The following is a 22,729-nucleotide window of genomic DNA, read 5'->3' as shown; positions in this document are numbered from 1 at the left end:
TCTTCGACCATTCCCCTCCAACCACCCATCAGGAGGCTCGAATAATGAGCTCCATCGCCATGGTAAACGCCAGTGGAGAGATGGTACAGCCCGCCATTACGCCTATTTCGAGGTGCTGCCAGGCCGTTGTTCTAGTCTGTGTTGTCACACAGAATTGCAGGTCCTGGAAGTAGGCTTTGACCAGCCTTGTGATTCCCTCTGGGACTTGGAAGAACTTGAACGCCGTCCACAAGATCTCATGCGGCACTGACCCAATAGCATTGGCAAGATCTAGGAAAACCACGTGCAGATCTTTCTTCTCCTTCTTGCTGTCTGTATCTGGTGCCAGATGACATTTTGGTGTTCCAGGCATCCTGAAAATCCTCTTATGCCTGTCTTCTGCACTGAGAGTCTCTGGGCCACAACACTGAAGAATATCTTTCCTTCCACATTCAGGAGGCTGATCTGGCGGAACTGATTGATGGTTGAAGAATTCTTCTCTTTGGGAATCAGGATACCTCCTTCATGCCTTCGGTATGACTCCTTTCTCCCATGCCACCTTCATTAGCTTCCAGAGGTACTTCAAAACGCCTAGCGCATTCTTATAGAGCCTATATGGGATGCCATTGGGCCCAGGGGGCTGAGGCTGCTCTTGCCCACTTTACTGTCCTCTCAACTTCGCTCCATGTAGGGGGCCTTATTTCCAACTGGTGCTCAGGTGGTTGAATTGGCGGCATGCCATCTGGAATACTGGCTGGCACATGCCTCTTGTTATCGGAGTAGGTCTTCCTCAGGTGCTCCTCTTGTTCCCTTATGGGTGCTTTTATGGTCTCAGTTTTCTCTTTTACGAAGAGATCTTTATATATCTATATTTATCTATCTATCTATCCATTATATAGTATCTTTCACTCTATCTATCTATCTATCTATCTATCTATTATATAGTGCCCTTCATATCTGTCTGTCTGTTGAGTCCTAAGAAATGTCAGGTCCTTCCATAAAAACCCCAAATCCAAAGAGGACTGTTTGATTTATGTGAGGTAGATTGCCCAGAGGGGACTGGGTGGTCTCGTGGTCTGGAATCCCTGCAGATTTAATTTTTTTTCTCCAGCCTTTGGAGTTTTTTGTGTTTTTTCTGTCCACCCTGGCCATCAGACCTTACTTATTCTATGTTAATTAATGTTGACTTATTTTTATTTTTTACTGTGTCTTCTATTTTTCTATTCTCCATTTTGTAAAGCACTTTGAGCTACATTTTTTTTGTTTTAATTTTTGTGCTATATAAATAAATGTTGATTGATTGATTGATTGATTTCATGTTTTCATAAATGAAGGAACTAATCAGCTGCACGATGGCGCAGAATAACAACGACAGACCATCCACGGCCAACCAGGATCTGCGGCTGTCGCTTGGCTTCCAGGGCTTTATAGGTTGTGGCCCAGAAGGGGCGGGGTTAGTTGCCCTGAGCGGGGTTAGTTGCCCTGAAGAGGCGTCGTCTCAGTGATTTGGAGGAAGAAGGAGACGTGCCATTGACAACAGTGCCCCCTCTCGTCTTGGAGTGGTACTGCATTCCTCTCATGAGCCTGGGAAGCAATTCTCCGCCACGTCCATCAGTTATATAGGGCCTCTCACATCTAGGCAGTGATCTTTTATGTAGCGCCTTTCCTCTTCATGTATCCAGGCATGATGCTGAGAGGTCGTAGAGCAGCTTGAGGTGACCATCAGCTCAGCGGGCACTCCGCATACCAGGCAGGCAGGTTTGGTCCATCTCTGTGGTTACGACACCCCATTGTGATCAGGACAAGCGCAACTGTGGAAGATGGCAAACGTCTGGGGCGTTTTGGCTTGTGTGTCTCTTCATTGTCATGTGACATTGTCAGACAATCCTGGGAATATTGTGAAAGTCTTTCAGAGACGTCGTTCCACCGAAAACGTCTCGGGCGCATTCCTCTGGGATTCAGTGGACTCCCCGAGTGTGCAGGTAAATTAGTTTGGTCCGTTTCCTTCCACCTCTCTCCAAACACAAGCCTCCCCTCCAAATGACTGGATGGTGTCTGGAATAAAACGTCCACAAGAAGACATGATGTCATGTACACGTGGCAGTGCCATCTGCGTTGGCCCTGGTGGCGCCTTTATCACATTGGCGGCGAGGCACGGACATTAGGGTTAGGGTTAGAGACTCTCTGCTTGGCTGAGAGTCGGCTCTGTCCTCTTCTGACAGAAACTTGATCCTCGATTTCTGAAAACTCCTCATCTTCCAAAGTGAGCTCTCCAGCCACGTTGTCTTCTCTCTCCTCTAAAATGACGTCTAAGGCCATCTGAGCCGAGATCTTCTTTGTCATACTGGATTGCTTTTGGAAAGAAGCCACATACGCAGAGCTATTTATTAGTTGTGTCCTTTTGTGTCCCATTTTGAAAAGAAATCAGGATGATTAGGGATTATATGTGAACAGGAACGTCATTGTTGGCGGTTGGGTGGGCTAGGAGGGGTTGATGGGGTGTTCATGGTGGTTGATGGCATGATTGGTATGATGGCTTTGGGTTTGGGGTACTGTATGTGGAAACAATGCTTCTGAAGTGCTTCTCTTATTGTTCTCTTCCACAGCTGCATTGCTCCTGCGACTAGCAGACCCAATACCACCAGTGACATGTACAGTAAATGTGTTGGGGGCACAATATGCACTCAATGAAAGAATTTGTCTCTTAACATGGTCTTAGAAAATAAGCCAAGGACATCGAATCTCAGGTTGATTTTTTTTTTTAGGAAACATTGAAAATGAGTCCCACATACCGACAGCCACACAAGGGTTAAAACCCAATTGAAGTAAAAATGGACGAGTTTTTGCTAAAAATGGCTCTTATAACGAAAGAGATGACGTATTGATATAATTTTTTAATGGTGGGCACTGAATTGAAGATCGTGACTAAACAGAAGAGAAAGTAAAAGGCGCTTTACGGAGCTCCTCCAGGACTGAAGACGACGGCAGTCACGCTCCGCAGGGCGCTTAGGCAGATCCTCCGGCCGCCAGGGGGCGACATGCTCGCTGGCGTGAAGTGGCCGCTCGCTCGCTCGCCCCCCCGCGCAGAGGCTCAACACGTGCGGAGTGCCCGAGTCGTGTGGACTTCCGGTGCTGGAGAGACGACGCAGAGGCGCGCGGAGAGATGAGGCCAGGTGAGTCTCGCGGATTTGTTTTAAGCCGTTAGCCGTTTTATTGTATGTATCGCACGGTTATGCACCCTGTGTCCGCTTGCACGCATTCTGCTCGAAAACATGGTGACGATCCATTCTTGAATTCACTTTCAAATCCGCGTGCCGTGGCCACCGCTTATGGTTACACGTGGCCGCACTCGCGAGCCCCTAACACAGTCTGCTGGCTGCCCACCGAGGCCGTTTAGCCCAGTCGAAGGGAGTCCGTGTGGATGCTCAAAGGGTGAAGAATGACATCGGGCTTGAATGTGCAGTGGCGCACCAGCCGGAGGGCCTTTAAATATCAGACCACGGTGTGGCGCGGACCTCGTGCGACATTCCAGGACGGACCCGCTTCGCCCCGTGGTCGGTGTGTTCTGCCCTGGATTCGGACCACAGCGATAGGCGGCCCGTTGTGTTGGACTCGCTGGACATTGAGCCGTGGTGCCCTGTGAGCTCCGGGCTGGTTGCGGGTCTCTCCTTTCTCATCTGCGCTCGCGAACAGTTGCCTGTACTCCGCTATTTGTATTCTGACTGTACAGCGAGCCGTCGAGTGTAAAGACGCCATAAAGCGCCCAGACGTGTACTTCTCTTCACACGTAAAGCTCCACGGACTGTGTCGGGGTAAGAGAGGGTCAGACACACGAGGATACTTAAGAAAGGCGGACGTAGCGAAGGGATGCCATCGCGGAATCCATTAAAAATGTTTGATGCCACTCCTGTTAAGGTGATGGCTAAATAAAAGCCTAATGCAGCGTTGATCGGCACACCAGTAAGCCAAATGTCTATCAAGAGCCCCCCAAACTGAGCAGGTGATTCACTAATGAGGAGCCGATGGACCCCGCGCTTGTTTTCAATGACGACCAAATTCTGAGCGCGTCTCCGAGCTGCAGCCTTCGCTGTTTGGCATAAAGAACAGGAATATGATTGTTGTTGTATTTTTCAATAATAAAGTTTGCATCCCATTTCTTCTGCCAGGTTTTAGCCCTCGTGGTGGAAGAGGCGGCTTTGGAGACCGAGGTGGGAGAGGTCGTGGTGGCTTTGGAGATCGGGGAGGACGAGGAGGTTTCAGAGGTGGCAGAGGTTGGTGTAGCTGAGTGAAATGCAAAATTCTAGGTTTGATTGTTTGCTTTTGTTCTTAAACAGTATGAAGTTCTAACATATTGGTAAGTTAACTTCTCATCTCATTTGTGGATAAAACCATTCATGAAGCACCCTGCTTTAATGCAGAAAATCTGTTCTGGCCTTGATTACTTGTGTAAAGTGAATATGATGAAAGAAAACTCCAACGGAGCATCAAAACAGCTGGAGGAGATTTGGGGTTCTGCAGTGGACCAGTGCCCTGTCCAGAGATGATTCCTTTCTTGTGCCCAGTGCTGCCAGGAAAGGCAATGCTGCTTTCTGTCTTGGCAGCTATTGGCGTCCGCTCTGGACATCTTCTACCACATGGCATCCTCGGTGACCTCAGAGCAATTTTCATATTTGCATTGAAAAACATTTTGGTTACCAAGTCTCACACACCTTCATCACACTTGTATGTTTTCATGCTGGTGTGCTGCCATTTGCTTAAAGAGCTTCATGTGCTTTTTGTTTTCTCTGACGTAGCAGGCAGTGGCGTCAGATTTGTGTTCTCGTGTTCATATTCTTGATATCCTGCCCTAAAACTCACTGAGGAGTGCTAAACGGACGCAGTTCTGTTCACAGAAGACTCTGGGATTGATTGGTGAAGGTGGGAGAAGCACTCAAAGTAGCGATGGTGAAGGGTCATCCTTTCCAATGGTGCCCTGGTAGAATAAACCACTGAAATTAAATTCTAAGTTTTGCTGTGCCTCTTGCTTGCTACATATCAGTTTTTTTTCCATTACAAATTTGTTAAACAGCTAAGTTATGGAACAGATGAGACCAGTCTTAGGGTCTTGTACACCGTTGTAATATTGTCCAGGAAAATTGTTACTTGCACGTGTTAATAGTGTGCAACACCTCGCCACTCTTCAGGCACCTTGATTAGTGAATATAACAAGCAGCAGCAAAACTACATTTGAAATTCTAACCCTTCCCACAATCCTCTGCACTCCTAAAGCTACAGACTGTTAAAGTCAAGCACGAGGCATCTGATCCTACAGTGCTCTCCATGATTTTCTTTTCCTAGTGCCCAATAACGCCTATTAAGAACTGGCACGTGAAAGTGTGTTAACACGGGATTATACAATTTAAAAAAACAAGGACAAGCGCACCACTTGCATGGGCACAAGTACATCTGTGTACACACAGGCTTGAAGCCTCTCGGCTGGTAGAATTCTTGGTTTGGTTTTTGAATTCTGCCGACTGTTAAAGAACCTCAAGTGACCAAACATCTTTGTGTTTTCTCCGTGAACTTAACTGAAAAGCGGAGAACTGGGAGGAAATAAAACATCTGACCCAAAACCAATACATATTGTTGGCATTTTAAAATAAGTGTAGTGACTGACAAAGCAAAGACCGTTTAGGTGAATATATCTACAGTCTAATCATCCTGCTAATTAATGCAGTAAGGAGGTGAATTTCTGGGAATGGACCTTTAGATCAAACGTTAATTGTGACTTGGAGAGCCACTTGAGGAGGTCTTGTCTTGTCTGCATGCTGCATCATCTGTTGGTGTCTAACTTGGCGGGCAGGTGTTTTTAAATGGAGTAACGGAGCTGCTGCCATCAACACGTGACAAGAGTGTAGAAATGTTGTTGTGTTTTTAACCAGGTGGTGGATTCAGATCACCAGGCGGTGATGGAGGGTTTCGTGGTGGACGTGGCACTCCTCGAGGAGGAAGAGGTGGAGGAGGAAGAGGTAGAGGAGGAAGAGGTGGCTTTAGAGGGGGAAGTAAAGTAACAGTTGAGCCCCATAGACATGAAGGTGAGTTTTTTTTTTTCTCTTCATAAGCTTTAAAATGGCGTCGGTCTAATGTCTCGTCCTCCTGATGGCCCTGTCGTGACCGTGGCTGTGTTCTGCTTTATATTCAGTGAGTTGGCTGTTTGGTCCGTCACTTGCTGTTGCCTGAAGTTGAACTGTACTTTAGCACTACTCTGCATTATTATTATTATTATTATTATTCCCATTTTGATTTAAACGGAGTGAGTAGTACTTTGTGCTGCAGTATTAAATAGTGGCCGTAATTTAAATTCAATACCACTCTCAGTTCAACTCATCACGTTTCTACGAAGGGGTCTGTCATTTATAAATTTCGGCACCTTTGAAAGCAAGTCTTCAGATCTAAGAACAGCTTCGAGATGCTAACCAGCTTGTTTGTTGTCCACGTATTCCAGATTAAGTAGATTCAGGATGTGCTTAATGGCATGAAATGGTAGTGACTGTTGCACCAAGACGACTATAACTGTTTTCTGTGATGTCTAAGTGGAGTATCTCTTAAAATGAAGAACTATTCACACGGACGACTTTAGTCCATTGTTTTTGTGACCACTTATTTTTCCTGCCCTCTTAGGGGTGTTCATCTGTCGTGGGAAAGAGGACGCTTTAGTTACCAAAAACTTAGTGGTTGGCGAGTCCGTATATGGAGAGAAAAGAATAAACGTTGAGGTGAGTACTAAGACACTCATCTTGCATTGATGGTTTTGCATGAGAACTCCGGCTGCAGTGCCATTTATGGCTAAAGGTTTACAGGGAGATGCTGTTAGTCGCCATCTCCACTCTGGTGGCAGCTCACGCCTTTTGGGTCTGGGCATGTAAAACTCCCAATCCAGCACAACTCAAACTCCTCGCTGAGCCGTGGTATTCACCATATTTAAGTTTGTTTCATGTAGATGACATGAACTTCTTTTCACTGAGAAAACCAGCAACACACCCTATTTTGCAGAGGACTGCATGTGTCTCTTCTGTGTGTGCCCGTGAAGCTGCGTGCCGACTTTAGATTTGGTTGAATTTGTTCTTCTCTTTACTTCTGCCCTCTTTGTCCCCAGGAAGGAGAAACAAAAATTGAATACAGAGCCTGGAATCCCTTCCGATCCAAACTGGCAGCTGCCATCCTTGGGGGAGTTGACCAGATCCACATTAAGCCTGGTGCGCGAGTGATGTACCTTGGAGCGGCTTCTGGGACTACAGTGTCTCACGTCTCTGATATTGTGGGGCCTGTAAGTATTACAAGTTCCGGCTTTTTAAGGGTGTTTTGCTGTTCTTGTTAAGAGATTGTCAGTGTTTCTAAAGTGTCCTTTTCACATTTGTGAGACTGGGTGGACAGCCACTGGAGTCTGGTTAGTCATTGAAGAGCAAACCGATGCTGTACATCTTCCTAGAAGTGCAGAATTTGAGAATTTTAGTAGAGACGCTTTCTTTCAGTTGTCTGTCTCTCTTGTAAAGCAACCTTTGAACTGCTTTGTTTAGGTGACAGGAGGTTAGCTGCAAAAAAAAAAAAAAAAACCACCAATCAAACGAACGGAACGCTGGCTCAACTACCTCATCACCTTACGTAAAGGAGCGCTAAATTACTGAAAAGCCTAGAAAATCAGGGCTCAAAAGATCAGTCAGCAGCCGATCGATGGGAGCGTCTCTACATTAGGGGATACTTTGATGACAAGTAAAGGGATTTCTTTGATTAAACTTCTCGGTGTTTTTATTTTTTGCCCTCCAGGAAGGTTTAGTGTATGCAGTGGAATTCTCTCACAGGTCTGGCAGAGACCTCCTTAATGTAGCCAAGAAAAGAACCAACATCATCCCCATCATTGAAGACGCCAGACACCCACATAAGTACAGAATGCTTGTTGGTAAGTTGCCTTTGCTTTGAACAGAATTCGAAGTGCGTGAATGTCATTGGGTAACTTTTTATTTTTTATATTGTTTTAAGTGTGTGTGGTTAAGGACACAATTGTGAGTTGCTGGGACAGGTTGGATTTCCACAGCAAGTGATGTTATAAACAAATATAAGACGGCTTCTTTCTCAAGTCTCGTGTATTTTTAATTTTTTTTTACTTTCTGTGTAACCTAAGAGGTGGCGTCCAAATGCTAAGCCTTGTCTGCATCCTAACAATGTTTTTAGTGGTCTATTTTACTGTAAGTGAACATGCTGAGCACTCACTTGCAGAGGTCTAGGATTGCTTGTTACTGTATTACCTATGGATGGGCCGTTCAACAATTAGATTTACTAAAGATACTTCAACTGAGCCAGCTTTGTGATTAAATGTGTTTACTGTTTTATATAAAATCAGCATCACACATGGAGTCCCCCAGGCTGATGTTTCTCTGATTATGTTGGCTTCTTAAGTCGCTGGACAAAAGCATCTGCTAAGCAAATGAATGTAAACGTACCAATCGGGTGATATTGTGGTGCAGGAGCATAGGACGTACACACGCTTGGCTGGCTCTCTGGAGTAACTCGTCTTTCTTAGTCAGCCAGCCGTTTATACAAGATGGGTAGATGCCTTTACCAAGCAAGGGGCTGCCACTGATCAGGTGTGCACCATAATTAAAGTGTCATCCGAATTGGGATCCCGAGTTGGTTTGTCGTGTGGCGGGTGCGGCAGTGCACTGTATCGGTGTGTGTGCTCCTAACCTCATCTCTGACTGCACTCTCAAATAGTCCAAAGGCTGTGTCACTTCACTTGCCATCACTCTAGTGCCACTATATAAAATACAGCTGTCACCTGAATGGAACTTTCTCTTAAGAAAACAACTGGCAAGACTGACTGGTAAATGGATAGATTTGTTGGAAGACTATTCTGGACCATCTTAGACATTTTTTAGGATTCAGGATGAGAACAAAGTGGCTCCCTCATTGTTACGTGCACTAGGTGAAGTTGGCACGTTCTTGAAAAGTCGCTTTTGCCATTTGAAGTCCAATCTGGTGGGATTGTGCAAATCTTGCCACGCATTCTTTGACCCTTACACTGAAGTGGCTAACAAGCAGATGTTTTCCTTCCTTGCTCTTATGGTGTCTTCCCTTTATTGCAGTGGAGAGACCAGAAAGCTTCATGATAGATCCCATGTAAATACTAGTGGACTGTAAGAGTGTCTGCTATTACTAGTCATAATGTCGTTCACTTTTGAGCATATTGAGCAGTGTCTGTCTTGGCTAGAACATACTATGGGGTGGACACATGGAGTGTTTGGACAGTAGTAATATTAGCCAGAGCTCCATCCTTCTGTTCACACGCACAGGCTGATCTGATTATTGAGAGTGTAAATCAGACTTTCTTACTCGGGGGAATCTTTCCCTTTTTTCCACATTTTTGCCTTATTTTAATGTTTTTCATTGGCATCAAAAAAATTGTAATTCTATCTATACTCTGTAGTTTAAAAAGTTTGAGAGATTTTTTTTTTCCCCATTAATGTCTAAATGATTACTGGTGCCCAATTTGTATGTATGTATTTATTTTTTTTTGGCACTGTCTTTAATCTTATCCTAGCATTTGCTGTTGCATTTTATAGATCCGTATATTACCTTAAATCTATCTGATGCAGTGTTTGGTTATTCTATGCAGATTCCTAATAAAGGCTTTAAAATATATGATAAGTGTATGGATAGTCAATACGGGGAATGTTGAGCAGAAAGTGAAGGCAGTTACGTCGGGCATAACGGGCAGCAGGCAATGTCTGATGTGGAGAAGATGTTAGGTGAGCAATGAGGGCACAGCCAGCATCCTTCAAGTGTCGTATGGAATCGGCCAACGCAACGCATTTCAAAAGACGCCGTCCTCGCGTGATTTTTTTTAATTTTTTTTTTGCAGTTTTACAAACTGTTGATCTCTTCCATAATTTGAACCAGTGTCACTAGTGGAGTAGCTTATAGGATCCTACTTTTACGTTACGTTTTAGGTTCTCATTAGTTCTGAATTTAGAATTCGCTTGGTACACATGGTGTGATCAATTAGAATTCCAGCTGCCCACGTTTAACAGATGCCAAATAAATGGCTGAAAAGATGTCTGCACTTTAAAAAGTAGTTTCTGCAAAGCTTTTTGTTGGTTTGTTTTTATTTAGGGCACATCATTACAAGTTATTGTAGAATTCTGAATTGGATATGCTATTTTCTTTTGTATGCTAACTGGTCCTTCAAATTTCTCTATCTATAGGAATGGTCGATGTAATCTTTGCTGATGTGGCCCAGCCAGATCAAACTAGGATTGTTGCTATTAATGCACACAATTTCCTAAAGAACGGTGGCCATTTTGTAATTTCAATTAAGGTAAGAGGTTGGTTTAAATATCATCATAATATATCATCGTCTAAACACACATTTCTGCTTGTATGTAATGAAAATAAACACAGTGCTATCACAAGGTACCCTAGCAGTCATCCCCTTCTAGGGACCCCTTTTAATTTCTGATCACTGCAAAATGTGAATTTCAGTTTTTCCTTTTACTTTTGTGTATTTGAGTGAGTTGAAATGATGGCGAGATTAATTGCGCTTTGATAAACTGCCTTATACGGCCCTTTCAAGAAATGGCGGCTCTCCTCTGACTGTTTTTGAACATGGTTACTATTGACCATCCATTGACTGACCAGATTATCCAGTTCAGTATCACTTGGGGGCCTGCGCCTCTCCAAACGACAGGGTCCAACCATGGATGGGGTTCCTGCCTCGCACAGACCCATACCTTCATTTACAATGTTAACAAAAAGTGGTGGTCTGTATGCTCACACAAACACTTGGAACTGCCTCGAGTTTCTGTTGGTGTTGCCCACTTCAGTGTCAGACCTGGGAATCTCTCTTAAGTCATTTTATCGGAGTGTCAAAAGACGGGCCACGCTAAACACTTATGAAGCCTTTGTTAAGGTCTTTTTACATGAGACTGAATTAGTAGTAGATGAAGTTTTTCAGTAACTACTAAAGTGTCACCATAAAATGTACCTGGTGTTTGAAAAATTGCATATTGCCCAGACATCAGTCGGTCAGTCATGTTGTCTGAAGCCCAAAGGAACTCTTTATATAAGGCCGTGCCACATTTGTATAGACGGGCGGCCTGTGAGGGTTTTAAACGGCACTATGATTCAAAGTGTGAGTAGTTTGTGACTTGTCTATTAAACTTACTCTCCATAAGAATTACTAGCCAACTAATTCCTTCTCCATATGCTGATGTATGACAGACAGCAAATGACACAAACCCCTGGTATGACCGGTGTCTTGTTACAAGAGGTGGTGTGTGGCACTCATGAATTCATATGGCAGAATTTATTATTCAGTTGCTACAAGGTTACCTGATTTATCATTTTAATAAACTCTTGGCCAAAATCTCTCCACGCCATTACCCCTAATTGCATGGGGTCATTCCCCCTCGATGACACTCCACTCCGTGTACTGTTCTTTATCGCAGGGCTGTTTCATTTCATACAATGGGATGTTTGTCGGACAGTCTCATCTGATTGTGTTTGGGACGTGTTTTTTTTTTCTTTTTTTCTGAAGCGTTGTGTATCTTAATGATTGTTTAACAAGCCTTCTGAAAGCGTCTGCCAGTGTAGCCACCTTTCAGCCTGTTTCAGACTGGATAGTTGTAGGGTAAGCTAAAGAATACGCAGGATTTCTGAACTTGTCTTTCACCACCAAGGCAAACTGCATTGATTCCACTGCTGCTCCTGAGGCCGTCTTTGCAGCTGAGGTCAAGAAGATGACGCAAGAAAATATGAAACCACAAGAGCAGCTCACACTTGAACCTTATGAGCGAGACCACGCAGTTGTTGTTGGCATCTATCGGTAAGGACCTTGTTTTAATATTTTATAGGCAGTATAGCAATGTTTGAGTTGTTTCTAAAAAAGGTAAGTCAGCTGTTGAAATTGGAGATCAGTTGTTTATAAAGTTCAGCCCTTGGTGTAAATTTATTACTGCCGAGTGCTCAACCGCTTCCACCGCAGTGCAAGTTCAAAGAAACTGGATTACCTACAATTGGTTAAAAGTGAGAGTTTGTGCTTGTGTGTGTTCAAGTGAACGGACATTGGGAGGGGAGCTGTGACAGGCAAGGCTGTCTGAACGTTGGCTAATGTAATGCGTTAAATGAGACCACCTGAACAGAACAGAACAGAAGATGGTTTAGTCTGAAAGTGTGCCACATGCCCACCTACAGTATGATGAGTTCCTTTGCTTTGTTTTATTGCAGGCCGCCACCCAAGCAAAAGAAGTGATTTTTGACTGGACTTGGAGTAATGGAAGGTGAATTAAAAGCCCAGTCATACAGCCGGTCCCACATTATTTTATTTTCATTTTTTTGTTTATATCTTTTTGGAGTTATGAATTTTTCCATTCACCTGGTTTTCTGTATGTAAACAGTTAATATTGTAAATGTTCAAACATTTTGTACTATTTTTGTTTTTAATATTTGTTTATAAACTCTTTAAAACTTCAAATTTGATTCATTTTACCTTCTAGTAAAAATTTTGTGCCATCTTACTGTAGAAAAAGTTAAAATACAAGTTTACGGTATTTTAGGACATAACAGTGTCACTTAGCAGATGCGTGTTGTGATTGCAGTGGGGTCTCGGTGACCACTGAAACTTTTAGAACAACTTCTGGAAATCTTAGGAAATGCCAGGGCACAGACAACTGCTGTTCTTGACCCGCTCAAATAAAAGTCCAAGATGGTGCTGGTATTTATCACACCAATACATCGTTGGCTTGATTTTTTTTTCTTCTTTTTTTTCAAACACCTGAAAACTAATGTCTATAAACAAACACATTAAAAAACAGAAAACTGGCAGAAAACCTTGCGAGGAGTGCTAATGTACGTCACCTCCATGACTGATCTTTTACTGCTGAAATACTGAAACAATGTCTTTGGCTCATCTTTCACCTTTATCTGTTATATTCCTGTATTTCTGGAAATCCTGTAAAAGACAAATTTCCCCTTTGGGTCACAGTTTTATCTAATTACTAATTATTATTTGGGTAATGCCTTCATCCAAGGCAACTTTATATTATCTGAGATATAACTGCACAGCTGGTGAAGTGGCTTCCTCAGGGTCACACTGTGCCAGTAGAAGGATTTGAACCCCAAACTCGCCCACACTCTATTTCCTTTTTACATACCACGACGATTCTAAATGCTTAAGATCATCACCACTACAGGTGAAGATGGTCAATCGATATAAAGTATATTTGGGTGAAAAGTGTGACATCCAGGGCACCTAAAATGGGTTTCACCAGGTCAAAAAAGACACAGAGGGCACAACATTGAGTGAGCACTCAAGAGTTGTCGGAGGGTTAAACACGAACATAAGAGAGAGTTTGATTATTACAGTGAGTAAGATGAGCAAACACAGCTGAGTAGTGTAGTATGGGAGTTACTGGCTGCCATTACAAGTACGTACCGCAGTGCATCAGGGCCAGTTCTGTTCTGTGGTGAATTCCACAGACTGAGCCATCAAACGCATGCGCCCCTTACATGGCATATCTTGAAAAGAGCATGAGAGGAACTCTGAAATAACGGACCTGAGCTTCAGGCGAGATGTTTGACTACTTAGACAGTCTGGCACAGCTTTTTGAAGGATTTGACTTATCAGTTAAATGCTCTCCATTGGGTTTGCTAACCTGCCTGCACTTCTAAAAAATCTCAAAGCAGATGTCAAAAAGAGAGCCGAGAGTCGTCGTCAAGGCTGACTTGAAAAGAGCTTTTACAGTATAAATGAATGCACTCCGAATACTCTTGGACTTCTGTAATTCATGTGGCTCTGACATGGCTGGACTTGGATTTGGTTGGTAAGCAGTGTTTAATTTTCAGTTACTGGGCAGAAAATGGCAGTGAAGAGATCTGTTATGTGCGCTTGGTATGACCGTCTGTGATGATTGTGCCAGTCTTTGTAAAAACCAGCTGACCTTTCATTTCTGATGGTGCAGATGAACTTGACATTTCTGGAGTTCTTTTCCAAACTTCATATTGTGTCTCTAATTGACGTCTCTTAGTCTCATCCGCTTATTAAAACTGCCCTGGCACTTCCCTCTTCTGTGTAGAATCACCCGGAAGTCGCTCTATAAATACAGTGTATTATTACCATTATTATTCTTTTCCATTTTTTTGTACAGAATGTCGTGGCCTTTAGAAATCTGCTCTTGATATCAGACAGTAGGCTGTCTTGCCGTCATCCCTGCCCTGCTCATGTCGCTGGTTTTCTGATGTGTCTGCAGTGTTGGGTACGCCGCTGGACGGCTTCTTCTCCAAGATATTCCAAGCTGTTGGTTTTAATACACTTTTTCTTATCTGGACATTTCTTAATGTTGGTGACTGTAACGGGAGATAACAAGTGGAAGACTGAAGGCCAAATCCAGTAATACACAAAACTATTTTAATATAAACACGCCCTGCAACTGTGGGCACAAGTACAGGGTGGTCCAGATCGTCTGGATGACTTTGATTTATGAGGGGACGATTCCAATTCAGCGTGAAGACGATTCTTCATGACGTCAGTTCACACACTTGTCAATGGTCCGGGATTTTTCAGGTGATTTTCTATGTAATAAACGTAAGTTATAGCATAATGAAAATTGTGTAATTAGATGTGGACCACCTTATAGAATATACACAGAAAGAGACCACCTTTGCTTCACTACTAATGAACAGACAGCACTGCCTACAGTAGATGTGGAACATCTCGACCAGCCTCTTGAACTTTAAGATGTTCAGTGGCTCTCTGAGCTCTGCTGGCCTAAGTACATGTCTGTCTGTCTGCCTGTCTATCTGACTAAATAGTTTTAATGCTCACTCCAAAGTTAAAGCAGATTCCCCGTATCAAAGATGGAGTAGTTTTACTCCCTCAGTCAGGACGGGGTCCTGTTCGCAGACCCCCGTGAGGTTTTGTGCCTCAAACGCGTGTAACTGACTCAGCCTTGGGTACGCCAAACTCCAGCCTGCAGTGAAGACGTGGCCTTTGGCCTTTGGAGTGTGTGACACTACACGCTCTCTCCTAATGATTTTGCTAAAGTACTTTTCTAGCAGCTTAAAATTTGCATGAACAGCTTACTGAAAGTCTAGAGCTTCTTAGAAAACAGCAGAAAGTGTGAGCTTAAATGGGACGCAGTCTTAGTCACAAACCTACTGCTGTACGTCTGCTAAGACAGGAAGGTTTAAACACAAATGGTACTTCAAGATATACTAAAGACTCTGTCAGGAGTTCACTTCTAACAAATGCTGAAAACAGTTTTCCTTCATTACAACCAGACAGGGGTCGCAAGTTCAAATGTACAAGACGTGGTACCACGTCAAACAAACGTGAATGGTGGGCTATGAGAAGTGGCATCAGACGAGGAGGAGGAGGATTGTGACCTTCAAGTCAAAGCAGGTCTGTGACGCTGGATATCGTCCTGCAGTACAACACCCTTGAGGAATGCTTGGGCACAGCACCTGAATAACTTTGAGGAGTTGGGTGGTGCATTGGTCCTGGAAAGGTACTGAAACCCCCCCAAATTTAAAATGGTATGGTACCAGCATTTTGGGATTTTCAGTGCTGGAAGTAAATGTCCGCTTGCCATTCAACCCCTCTCGCCAGCGCCCCGTAGATACCTGCCTAGATGTGCTGGTGTCGACATCCAGTCCTGGTGGGCCGCAGTGGCTGCAGGTTTTCATTCTAACCCTCTTTTGCCTTCGTTTTATTTTAACTTCACTCAGACCCCTTAGTTGCCTTTTCTTCTTTAATTAGCAGCCAAACAATAATGAGACACAAAACAAGCCGCCACATCACACAATACCTGAAAATAAAGAGAGGTGAAGGTCTCAGTAAGGCTCATCTCTCAGGTCACCATAACACTTTGACGGTGTTCTTAGAAAAAACAGAATAATCAACAGTTCTGGAAATGTCTGCTGTGTCAGAATGAGAGCGGCAACAAGCCATGGAATTAAAGAACGAGGTTTAATATCAGCAAGGATCGACTTCTTATTAAGAGACTGGTTGGAGTTTGAAATCCCAGTTTAGCTGGTCAGCTCGTTTCACATCTCATTTCTGTTTGGTTGAAGAAAAGGAATAAATTCAGCAGACTGAATCTTTAAAAACAGGGCTAGTAAAATGAGGGGAAGAGGAGTTCATTAGCATTGAAAACCTGCGGCCCACCAGGCCCAGAGTCCAACACCCCTGCTTTAACACAATCAGGACTTCACGGGTGACCCCCCGTGGCACTGATGCACAGTTGATACTGTCAAGAAGCAAGTGGGCATAGTGCAGTGCCCCAGGGAGGCTGGAGTAACACTGGCTGTTTACTTACCTGGTAACCATCTTGGCACCGCTACTCAAGTCCGACAACGCAGTCTTGCTGAGGGCTCTGCTACTCTTTCTGGTCTATTTTGGTGAACTTGATTCATCCTGGTATAGACGGTATGACACTGAAACGGGAGGGACAGCAGCAAAACAATTCACAAGGGCCAAGCGCGCTTTAAAAGACGGATAAACACGTGGAAAGGTTTAAAGTGCGACGCACGGGCATGATAAGGAGTCTCTGTCCTGGGATTAATAAAGTTTATCGAATCTAATAATGATGTCTTACCGGAAGAACCCTCTGCAAAGGACTGGCACGGTATTCTGATTGTCCAGGCGTCCTGCAGAGGCAATTAACAAGGCCAATAAAATGACAGGCTGTACTGCGAAGACCTGTTGTCCTGTGCACAATTCTGGCCACCACACTGCAAAAAAAAAAAAGACATGGCAAGACTAGAAACTGTGCCGAACAGTAACCAAGTGCATTCTGTCCTACTCTGACATGGAAGGGAAATTCAACCTTTTTACTCTTATCCTCAAAGTAGCATGGAAACCTAATGTAGGCCTTTAAAATTCTCAAGGGCATCAATAATCCTGATACAGCCGAATAGTTTGTGGTTGAATAGTGAATCAGTTATGCAACGTCTCTGGTGGAAATGGAGTTGTGGGAATCTGGGGGCAAACTACGGAGTCAAGGAGTTGGCATTGAGACCTTAACACTTTTTAAAAAAAGCGATCGAGGAATGAACATACGAAGTGTGCTTGATGGCCTCAATTGTCCCCTCTCAAAGTAGAGTTAGAGTAGTTCACTTCAGGCAGACGTTTCAGATCCGTAAAGTCTAAGACAAATGGACTGAGAAACAGTTTCTATCCTTCAGCCATCACCATGCCGAATGCTGCTAAGTGCCACATTGGATAAGGGACAAGTGCAATATAATGTATGTATGTATGAGTGGCAAACATTGTTCTGCTGCTGTGGACAATTTGGGATACTTATTTTATTCCCTTATTTTAGTTGTAACTTAAGTAATTGTGTTTTGTTTTATTGTTTTCTGCACTGGAAAGTTGCACCTAAAAATGTCATTGTACAATGTCTCATTGCTACAATGACAATACAGTTAATTCATTTGATTTGATTGATTATTGAAACTAGTCAAAGAAATAATTCAGAACAAGGAAAGTCTAAGTGCTCAGTCCAGACATTGTGAACACAGAGCTGGTAGAATAAACTGAACAATGCTATTTCAAAAAAGAGAAGGCAGTTAACGATGGAAGTGTGTTCTTAATGCCACACATATCATCAAAAACAAGTTTTGTGCGTGAAAGTAAGGACCACTGAACACACAACATACTGCAAGCAAAAAGAGTGTATTTAAAATTAAAGAGAACACAATTAAGAGAAAAAACTGAGTTACAGATGAAGGACATGCAAAGAGATGCAAAGATGAATTATTAAAAAACCCAGTAGACGTTCTGAGAGAAACTTTAAGTAAAAGGGTTAATAATTCAGGTTGGCCAAGTGCAGGCTCGTCCAAGAGAAAGAGCAGAATCGCCTAAAACTTAGTGAGAGAAAAATAAAACGAGTCAATGAAGTGAAAAGATAAAAGAAATGTGCTCTTTGTCCTCTGAGTCCCAAGAACACAAAGCACAGTTTGACGAATGACGAGACTAACCCAGGGAGGACAAACTCCAAAAACATCTAAAAAGAAATCAGCAAGCATCCTATTAGAAGAACACTGAGTGCAAAAGGACAGAAAATAAGTGATAAACACCAAAGCTATGATTACTGGCAATATCAGGAATATTACAAAAATCTAGATGGGCTATTCTGGGCTTAAATATCAGAGGACGTGATTAGCTGATAAATGATACAACATTAGGAATTAGAGTCTTATATTTGTGTGGGACACAGAATTAGGAATCTTAAACCAAACGTTAGGTATAAGGGTAAGGAAGGTGGAAGAGATGATGTGCTGCAGAGTATTTACTCATTTGACTTGAAGACATGGCAGCCTGAATAGATGTGCAAGCGCTTGTGCAGAAACGCAGCTGCTGGGAGCTTTGAACTTCTTCACAAGCTGACTTACCGCTGGTCTTTTCTGACCCCCTTTCAGGTGCCGTGGACATCAGGCTGGTCAGCCCACACCTGCTGTGTATTTGTCGACCACCTAACTCTTGTAGCGGTGAATGTTCAGATCAGATGCCATTTAGGCTGTTTTATGGGCTGTTAAATCCTGAAGAAAATCCAAACTGACCCACAGAACATGGCAGCGCTCAAAATGTGCAGCAGGCGTACCATTTGGAAAATGTGTTGCTTTTTGTAAATTTAGATCACGTCCTCAAAATCTGACTTTCAGGAAAGTTTTTATGAGTGGTGAACAAACTACAATAACTGACCTGAGAGATTATAGCAAGGCAAACACTTTTTGAATCTCTATTCATTATGGGATGTTTACCTTCCTTTTTGTTACATAGTTTTATCCTGAACTGATTAAATTTGGTTCTATTTACGGATTTCAAACAGAAAATAACTCCGATTTGATGTGAAAATGTATCGAGTGGACATAAAAGTGGCAAATGAGAAAGAACTAACTTTAATATGACATTTTAATAGACTGATAAAGGGTAAACAACAGGATCAAAAATTTGGTTCAAAAAGAAAGAAATGACTTAAACATGACTTTAACACAGGATATTAGATGTTTTCCGTAAAGTTGTGAAGAAACAAGAAAACATCAATATTCTGCTTTTGGAACTAAAAGCTTGTGTGTGCTAAATAAACGTGTCGTTTACAGCCATTCTGTCTCACCTGTGTGTCTACAAAAAGAGAGAATATCTATAGAATGTGCAAACAAAACTCTTAGAAAATTCTGACAACGTGTACTGGTAATAACTTACTTTAAAAGACAAAAGGCAGGGTGTGAGATTATTAAAAGGAGACCGGAGTTTTCATTTAAAAAGGCTGGAAAACAAGGAAGGCAGGACCAGCAAAAAGAAACCCGCACAAAGCACTGCGACAGGCTTTTTCGCTCTCCACGTCAGTATGGATTAGGAGTCGAGAGTTTATCACTTTTTTTAATCTAGAGAAGAGGGAATTGTCAAGGTGGGAGGAATTAAATAAGATGAAAATAATTAAAGATTTAAAAAAATTAAAGAAGGGTATGACCTGTTACAGGAATTGTAAGAAAAAAATGAAACCATTTCAAAAAAAGACAACCCAACTTTGTGAATAGCTGGAAAATATTATCAGCAACTGTATAAACATAAACTTATGGGTGAAGAATGATTGTTGAAAACTTAAAAGAGACCTTTTTAGAAAAAACTACCAGAAATACCTGAAATTGATTAGGCTTTGAAAACAGGCTACCATGGCCTACTGTCTGTCTTTATGGGAGGTTATAAGGAGTGCCCTGCTTTGAGCACAACACGCAGTAGGATGGCAGTGTGCCCGCTGAACACATCACTGGGGGTCTACCCTCTACCTTCCAGGCCATTTACAACAAGTGACCTCAGACCAGGGCAAAGGAAATTATCAGGGCAACCAGCCATCCTACTAATGGCCTCTTTCTTTGTTCTGTGGTTAGGGTGCTGCTCCGGCCATCTGATGACCAGTTCAGTGAGACCATGCAGTCCACCCACATCTTAAATGAGGGCAGTGCCTAAAGCTACATGATGCCCTATTAACTCTCATATCATTTTTAGATTAATATCACACTTGCATTCTACATATTAATTCATTTATGGAGCGGGGCATTGGCCTCTTTCTTCTAATGCACAGTCTTGGGGTTGAGCACATGTGCATTTCACTTCACCTTACACTGTGTACACCTTACGTGACAAATGAAATCGGATTGACTAATGCAATTGAAGCGGGTCACACATGACGGTTGAGATGGGCAGCGGTGTTCGTCTCGTATTCGAATTCGAAGCTTTGTGTTTCCGGCGTATTTCTCGTATTTCATGCCTTATGCGGGTATATTTCCGGTTGTTCATTTTGAATTACTGTGCGGGATCCTGACCATGGGAAAGGCACTATATAAATAAACCATTATTATTTTGACAGGATCTCTTTGAAATATTTACTGTATACTTTCACCGGACTCATTAACAACTGGTTTGGATTGAAATCAGAAAATTCTCGGAAGCTTTCCTCAATGCGTTTTGCTTGAGCCAATCGACTTTTGGGCCACGCTCCGTTGATAACGGTGAAAGCAGGCAAGACTCAATGCCGGCGGTCCAAACTGCTTGGCGGCTCAGGGCTGTTAAGGAACGCGAAAAAGCCGAGAAATCAGCCCCGCGACTGACGAATTTGCTGGCACTGAATGCTGCAGTCACCTCTGGGGAGGTCAACGCCTGCTCTCCGGGAGTCACGTAGTTTCTCAATTCGCCCTGCTGTCGCCTGCTCCCTGGGAAGTCTCGTCTCAAACTTTGCTGCGCCATTTTAAAAAAGGTGAACGCGCCCCGTTGTCCAAAACACGTACGTCTAGGGCGCTAGACACGATTCACGGAGGCGGTTATATTAACGGCTGCAGCTTTCGTGATCTCAGCGGTGTTTGTCACCAGGGTCGCCTTACACCAGGTCCCTCGATCTCTCGTCCCAGACGCCCTCCCTCTCTCTCCTAGTAGCTAACAGCAATGAGACGGCAAACCACAAACTCCGACGGACGCCATTTTGTGAAGGTGAACGAGCAGGAAGTGGCAGCGCGCACGCCTGGCGCGAATTTTAAAAATGGCCTCGCCGGTCGAGAAGACCGCAAAGGGGGCCGCTGCCGAGCATCCGTCTGTTACGTCACGAGACACGTTGGCGGCTGACATCCGACTCGAGGATAAAAACCAAACGTCATTATGTCCGCCACCTCGGCCCGTGCGTCTACAAAACTAATTTCAGTTCATGCGGCGCACAAAGGGAGAGGGTCGCAGTAACCCAAGCTAAAAGCCCACCGTCCGTCGTGGACTCGCCGATGCCCTTGTAGCGAACAAAGCGTGTGAAGGGGTGGGAAACATCCACAACTAGAAGGGGTTTCGGGTGTTACTCCTGCGGGCATTCGACCAGCGAGCTTTAGAACCCAGCTACGCTGTAGTACGAGGCTCACCTTCATACGCAAGCGCTACTTTCCGCCTTGCCCGCACTAGGAATTTTGTCTCCGACGCCATTTTGTGTGGCAACGGTCTAGTGCTAAGGCGGGAGCGCGCGCGGGCGCGGGAGAGAGAAACTGCAGCCTCGAGCCCGCCAGTCTTGTGAACGAGATTAGCAAGTTGGGAGGAGGGGAGGAGGACAGCGACGCGCACGCACTCTTATCCTCGGCTGTTGTATATCGCGATAGCGGCGCGACAGACCCTCCTTGGACGATACGGATACCCCGATAGGATGTGAGCGGTTTCTTAGGAGGGAGTCGCTGAGGAAAGCGAGGGCAGTTACTGTACCTTTAAAGCAAATCCGCCCGCCCGCTACTACCTGCGCCGCGCCGGTTGAACACCGACCCCCTGTTTGAGTGTTGCCGCTGCGTCAGGACAACCGCTGGAGAAATAGAAGGAGGAGGAGGACCGTTTCTTTTGCCTCTTCTAAGGGGAGGGGGGCACGTTTAGAAAAAGAAGCCGGACCGAAGCCCACTAGAAGGGGGTGGCCAGAAAAACGGGAACCGAAACTGCCCGGTTCCGGTGGTGAGGGAGGAGAAATGGCCGCGCCGGGGCAGCCGAACCGAACCGCCGCCTGAGGTAAGCCAACAAGCCGGCAGGCAATTGCGCCTTTTCAGACGGTCGGCAATCTTTTCCAGTGTGACTGTTGCTACCACTTTGCCGTTTTTTGGAATGTGTTGCATTTTACCGCTGGCTTCAGGTTTAGGGAGGGCGGGAGGTGGGGTTGTGCGAAGGCCGCTATGGGGAGAGAAGGAGCGAGACCCGGCGCTGTCACTCCCAGAAAAGCCGGTGGATTCATACGAAACGCGGCTGTTGTACAATTAGACATGAATTAGGCTTTGTGTTTTAGCCCTCTACTGTTTTTTAGTATATCGTTTATTTTACCAGCTTGCACTATTTAGCCCGATTTCATTCGCGTAACTTGTTTGTGGTCGCTGTCCACGGCTTGGGTTTGTATGGCTGCGTACGCAGGGTTGACTCCGGTGCAAAAGACAGAGACTGTCCAGTGGGTTGAGGCACAGGCGTCGGTGGCTAATGATCAGAACCCGTGCCCCCTTCCCGTTATACACTCCCACCCTTTTTTGTAGTGTAATCCCATTATATCTGGATCCTGATCAGAGCTGCAGTATTGACCTAGTGTAGAACGAATGAGCTGACTCGTTTCTGCGAGATATGAGGGTACTTGTGAATGCCCGACAACAGGTGAGCTTGTCGATGTTTCGCTGTTTGTCCTCAATCGTGCAGCTTTTGATGGTGGTGTAGTGAGAAGCAGCCGTA

General features: G+C 44.1%; 2 protein-coding genes and 1 long non-coding RNA gene across 5 annotated transcripts in view; 2 read left to right on the top strand and 1 right to left on the bottom strand.

Annotated features, from left to right (window-relative positions):
• The first annotated feature begins 3,052 nt into the window (after nt 1–3,052).
• Nucleotides 3,053–12,740, top strand: fbl (fibrillarin). The gene is made up of 9 exons (XM_039770704.1): nt 3,053–3,152; nt 4,146–4,250; nt 5,901–6,053; nt 6,640–6,734; nt 7,115–7,285; nt 7,783–7,915; nt 10,218–10,330; nt 11,691–11,836; nt 12,238–12,740. Exons 1-9 carry the CDS (start codon nt 3,143–3,145, stop codon nt 12,260–12,262), a joined length of 951 nt encoding a protein of 316 aa, XP_039626638.1. The 5' UTR covers nt 3,053–3,142; the 3' UTR covers nt 12,263–12,740.
• On the bottom strand, nt 7,225–21,618 carry LOC120540165. 3 transcript variants are annotated; one of them, XR_005635767.1, is made up of 3 exons: nt 21,409–21,618; nt 16,326–16,740; nt 7,225–7,550 (listed from the first exon to the last, which is right to left on the bottom strand). It is a non-coding gene; the product is annotated as an uncharacterized LOC120540165 (long non-coding RNA). The 3 variants fall into 3 exon arrangements; XR_005635768.1 differs by lacking the exon at nt 7,225–7,550 and adding an exon at nt 14,542–14,580; XR_005635766.1 differs by lacking the exon at nt 7,225–7,550 and adding an exon at nt 15,775–15,815.
• Nucleotides 21,618–22,729, top strand: part of dyrk1b (dual-specificity tyrosine-(Y)-phosphorylation regulated kinase 1B) — a 98,465-nt gene continuing 97,353 nt past the window's right edge. Inside the window, exon 1 of the mRNA XM_039770688.1 lies at nt 21,618–22,030. The gene's annotated coding sequence lies outside the window, so the exon portion shown is untranslated. The remainder of the gene's footprint in view (nt 22,031–22,729) is intronic.

This window comes from Polypterus senegalus, chromosome 12, assembly GCF_016835505.1.
Source record: "Polypterus senegalus isolate Bchr_013 chromosome 12, ASM1683550v1, whole genome shotgun sequence".
NCBI lineage: Eukaryota > Metazoa > Chordata > Cladistia > Polypteriformes > Polypteridae > Polypterus > Polypterus senegalus.
This window is presented reverse-complemented; position numbering and strand designations above follow the sequence as displayed.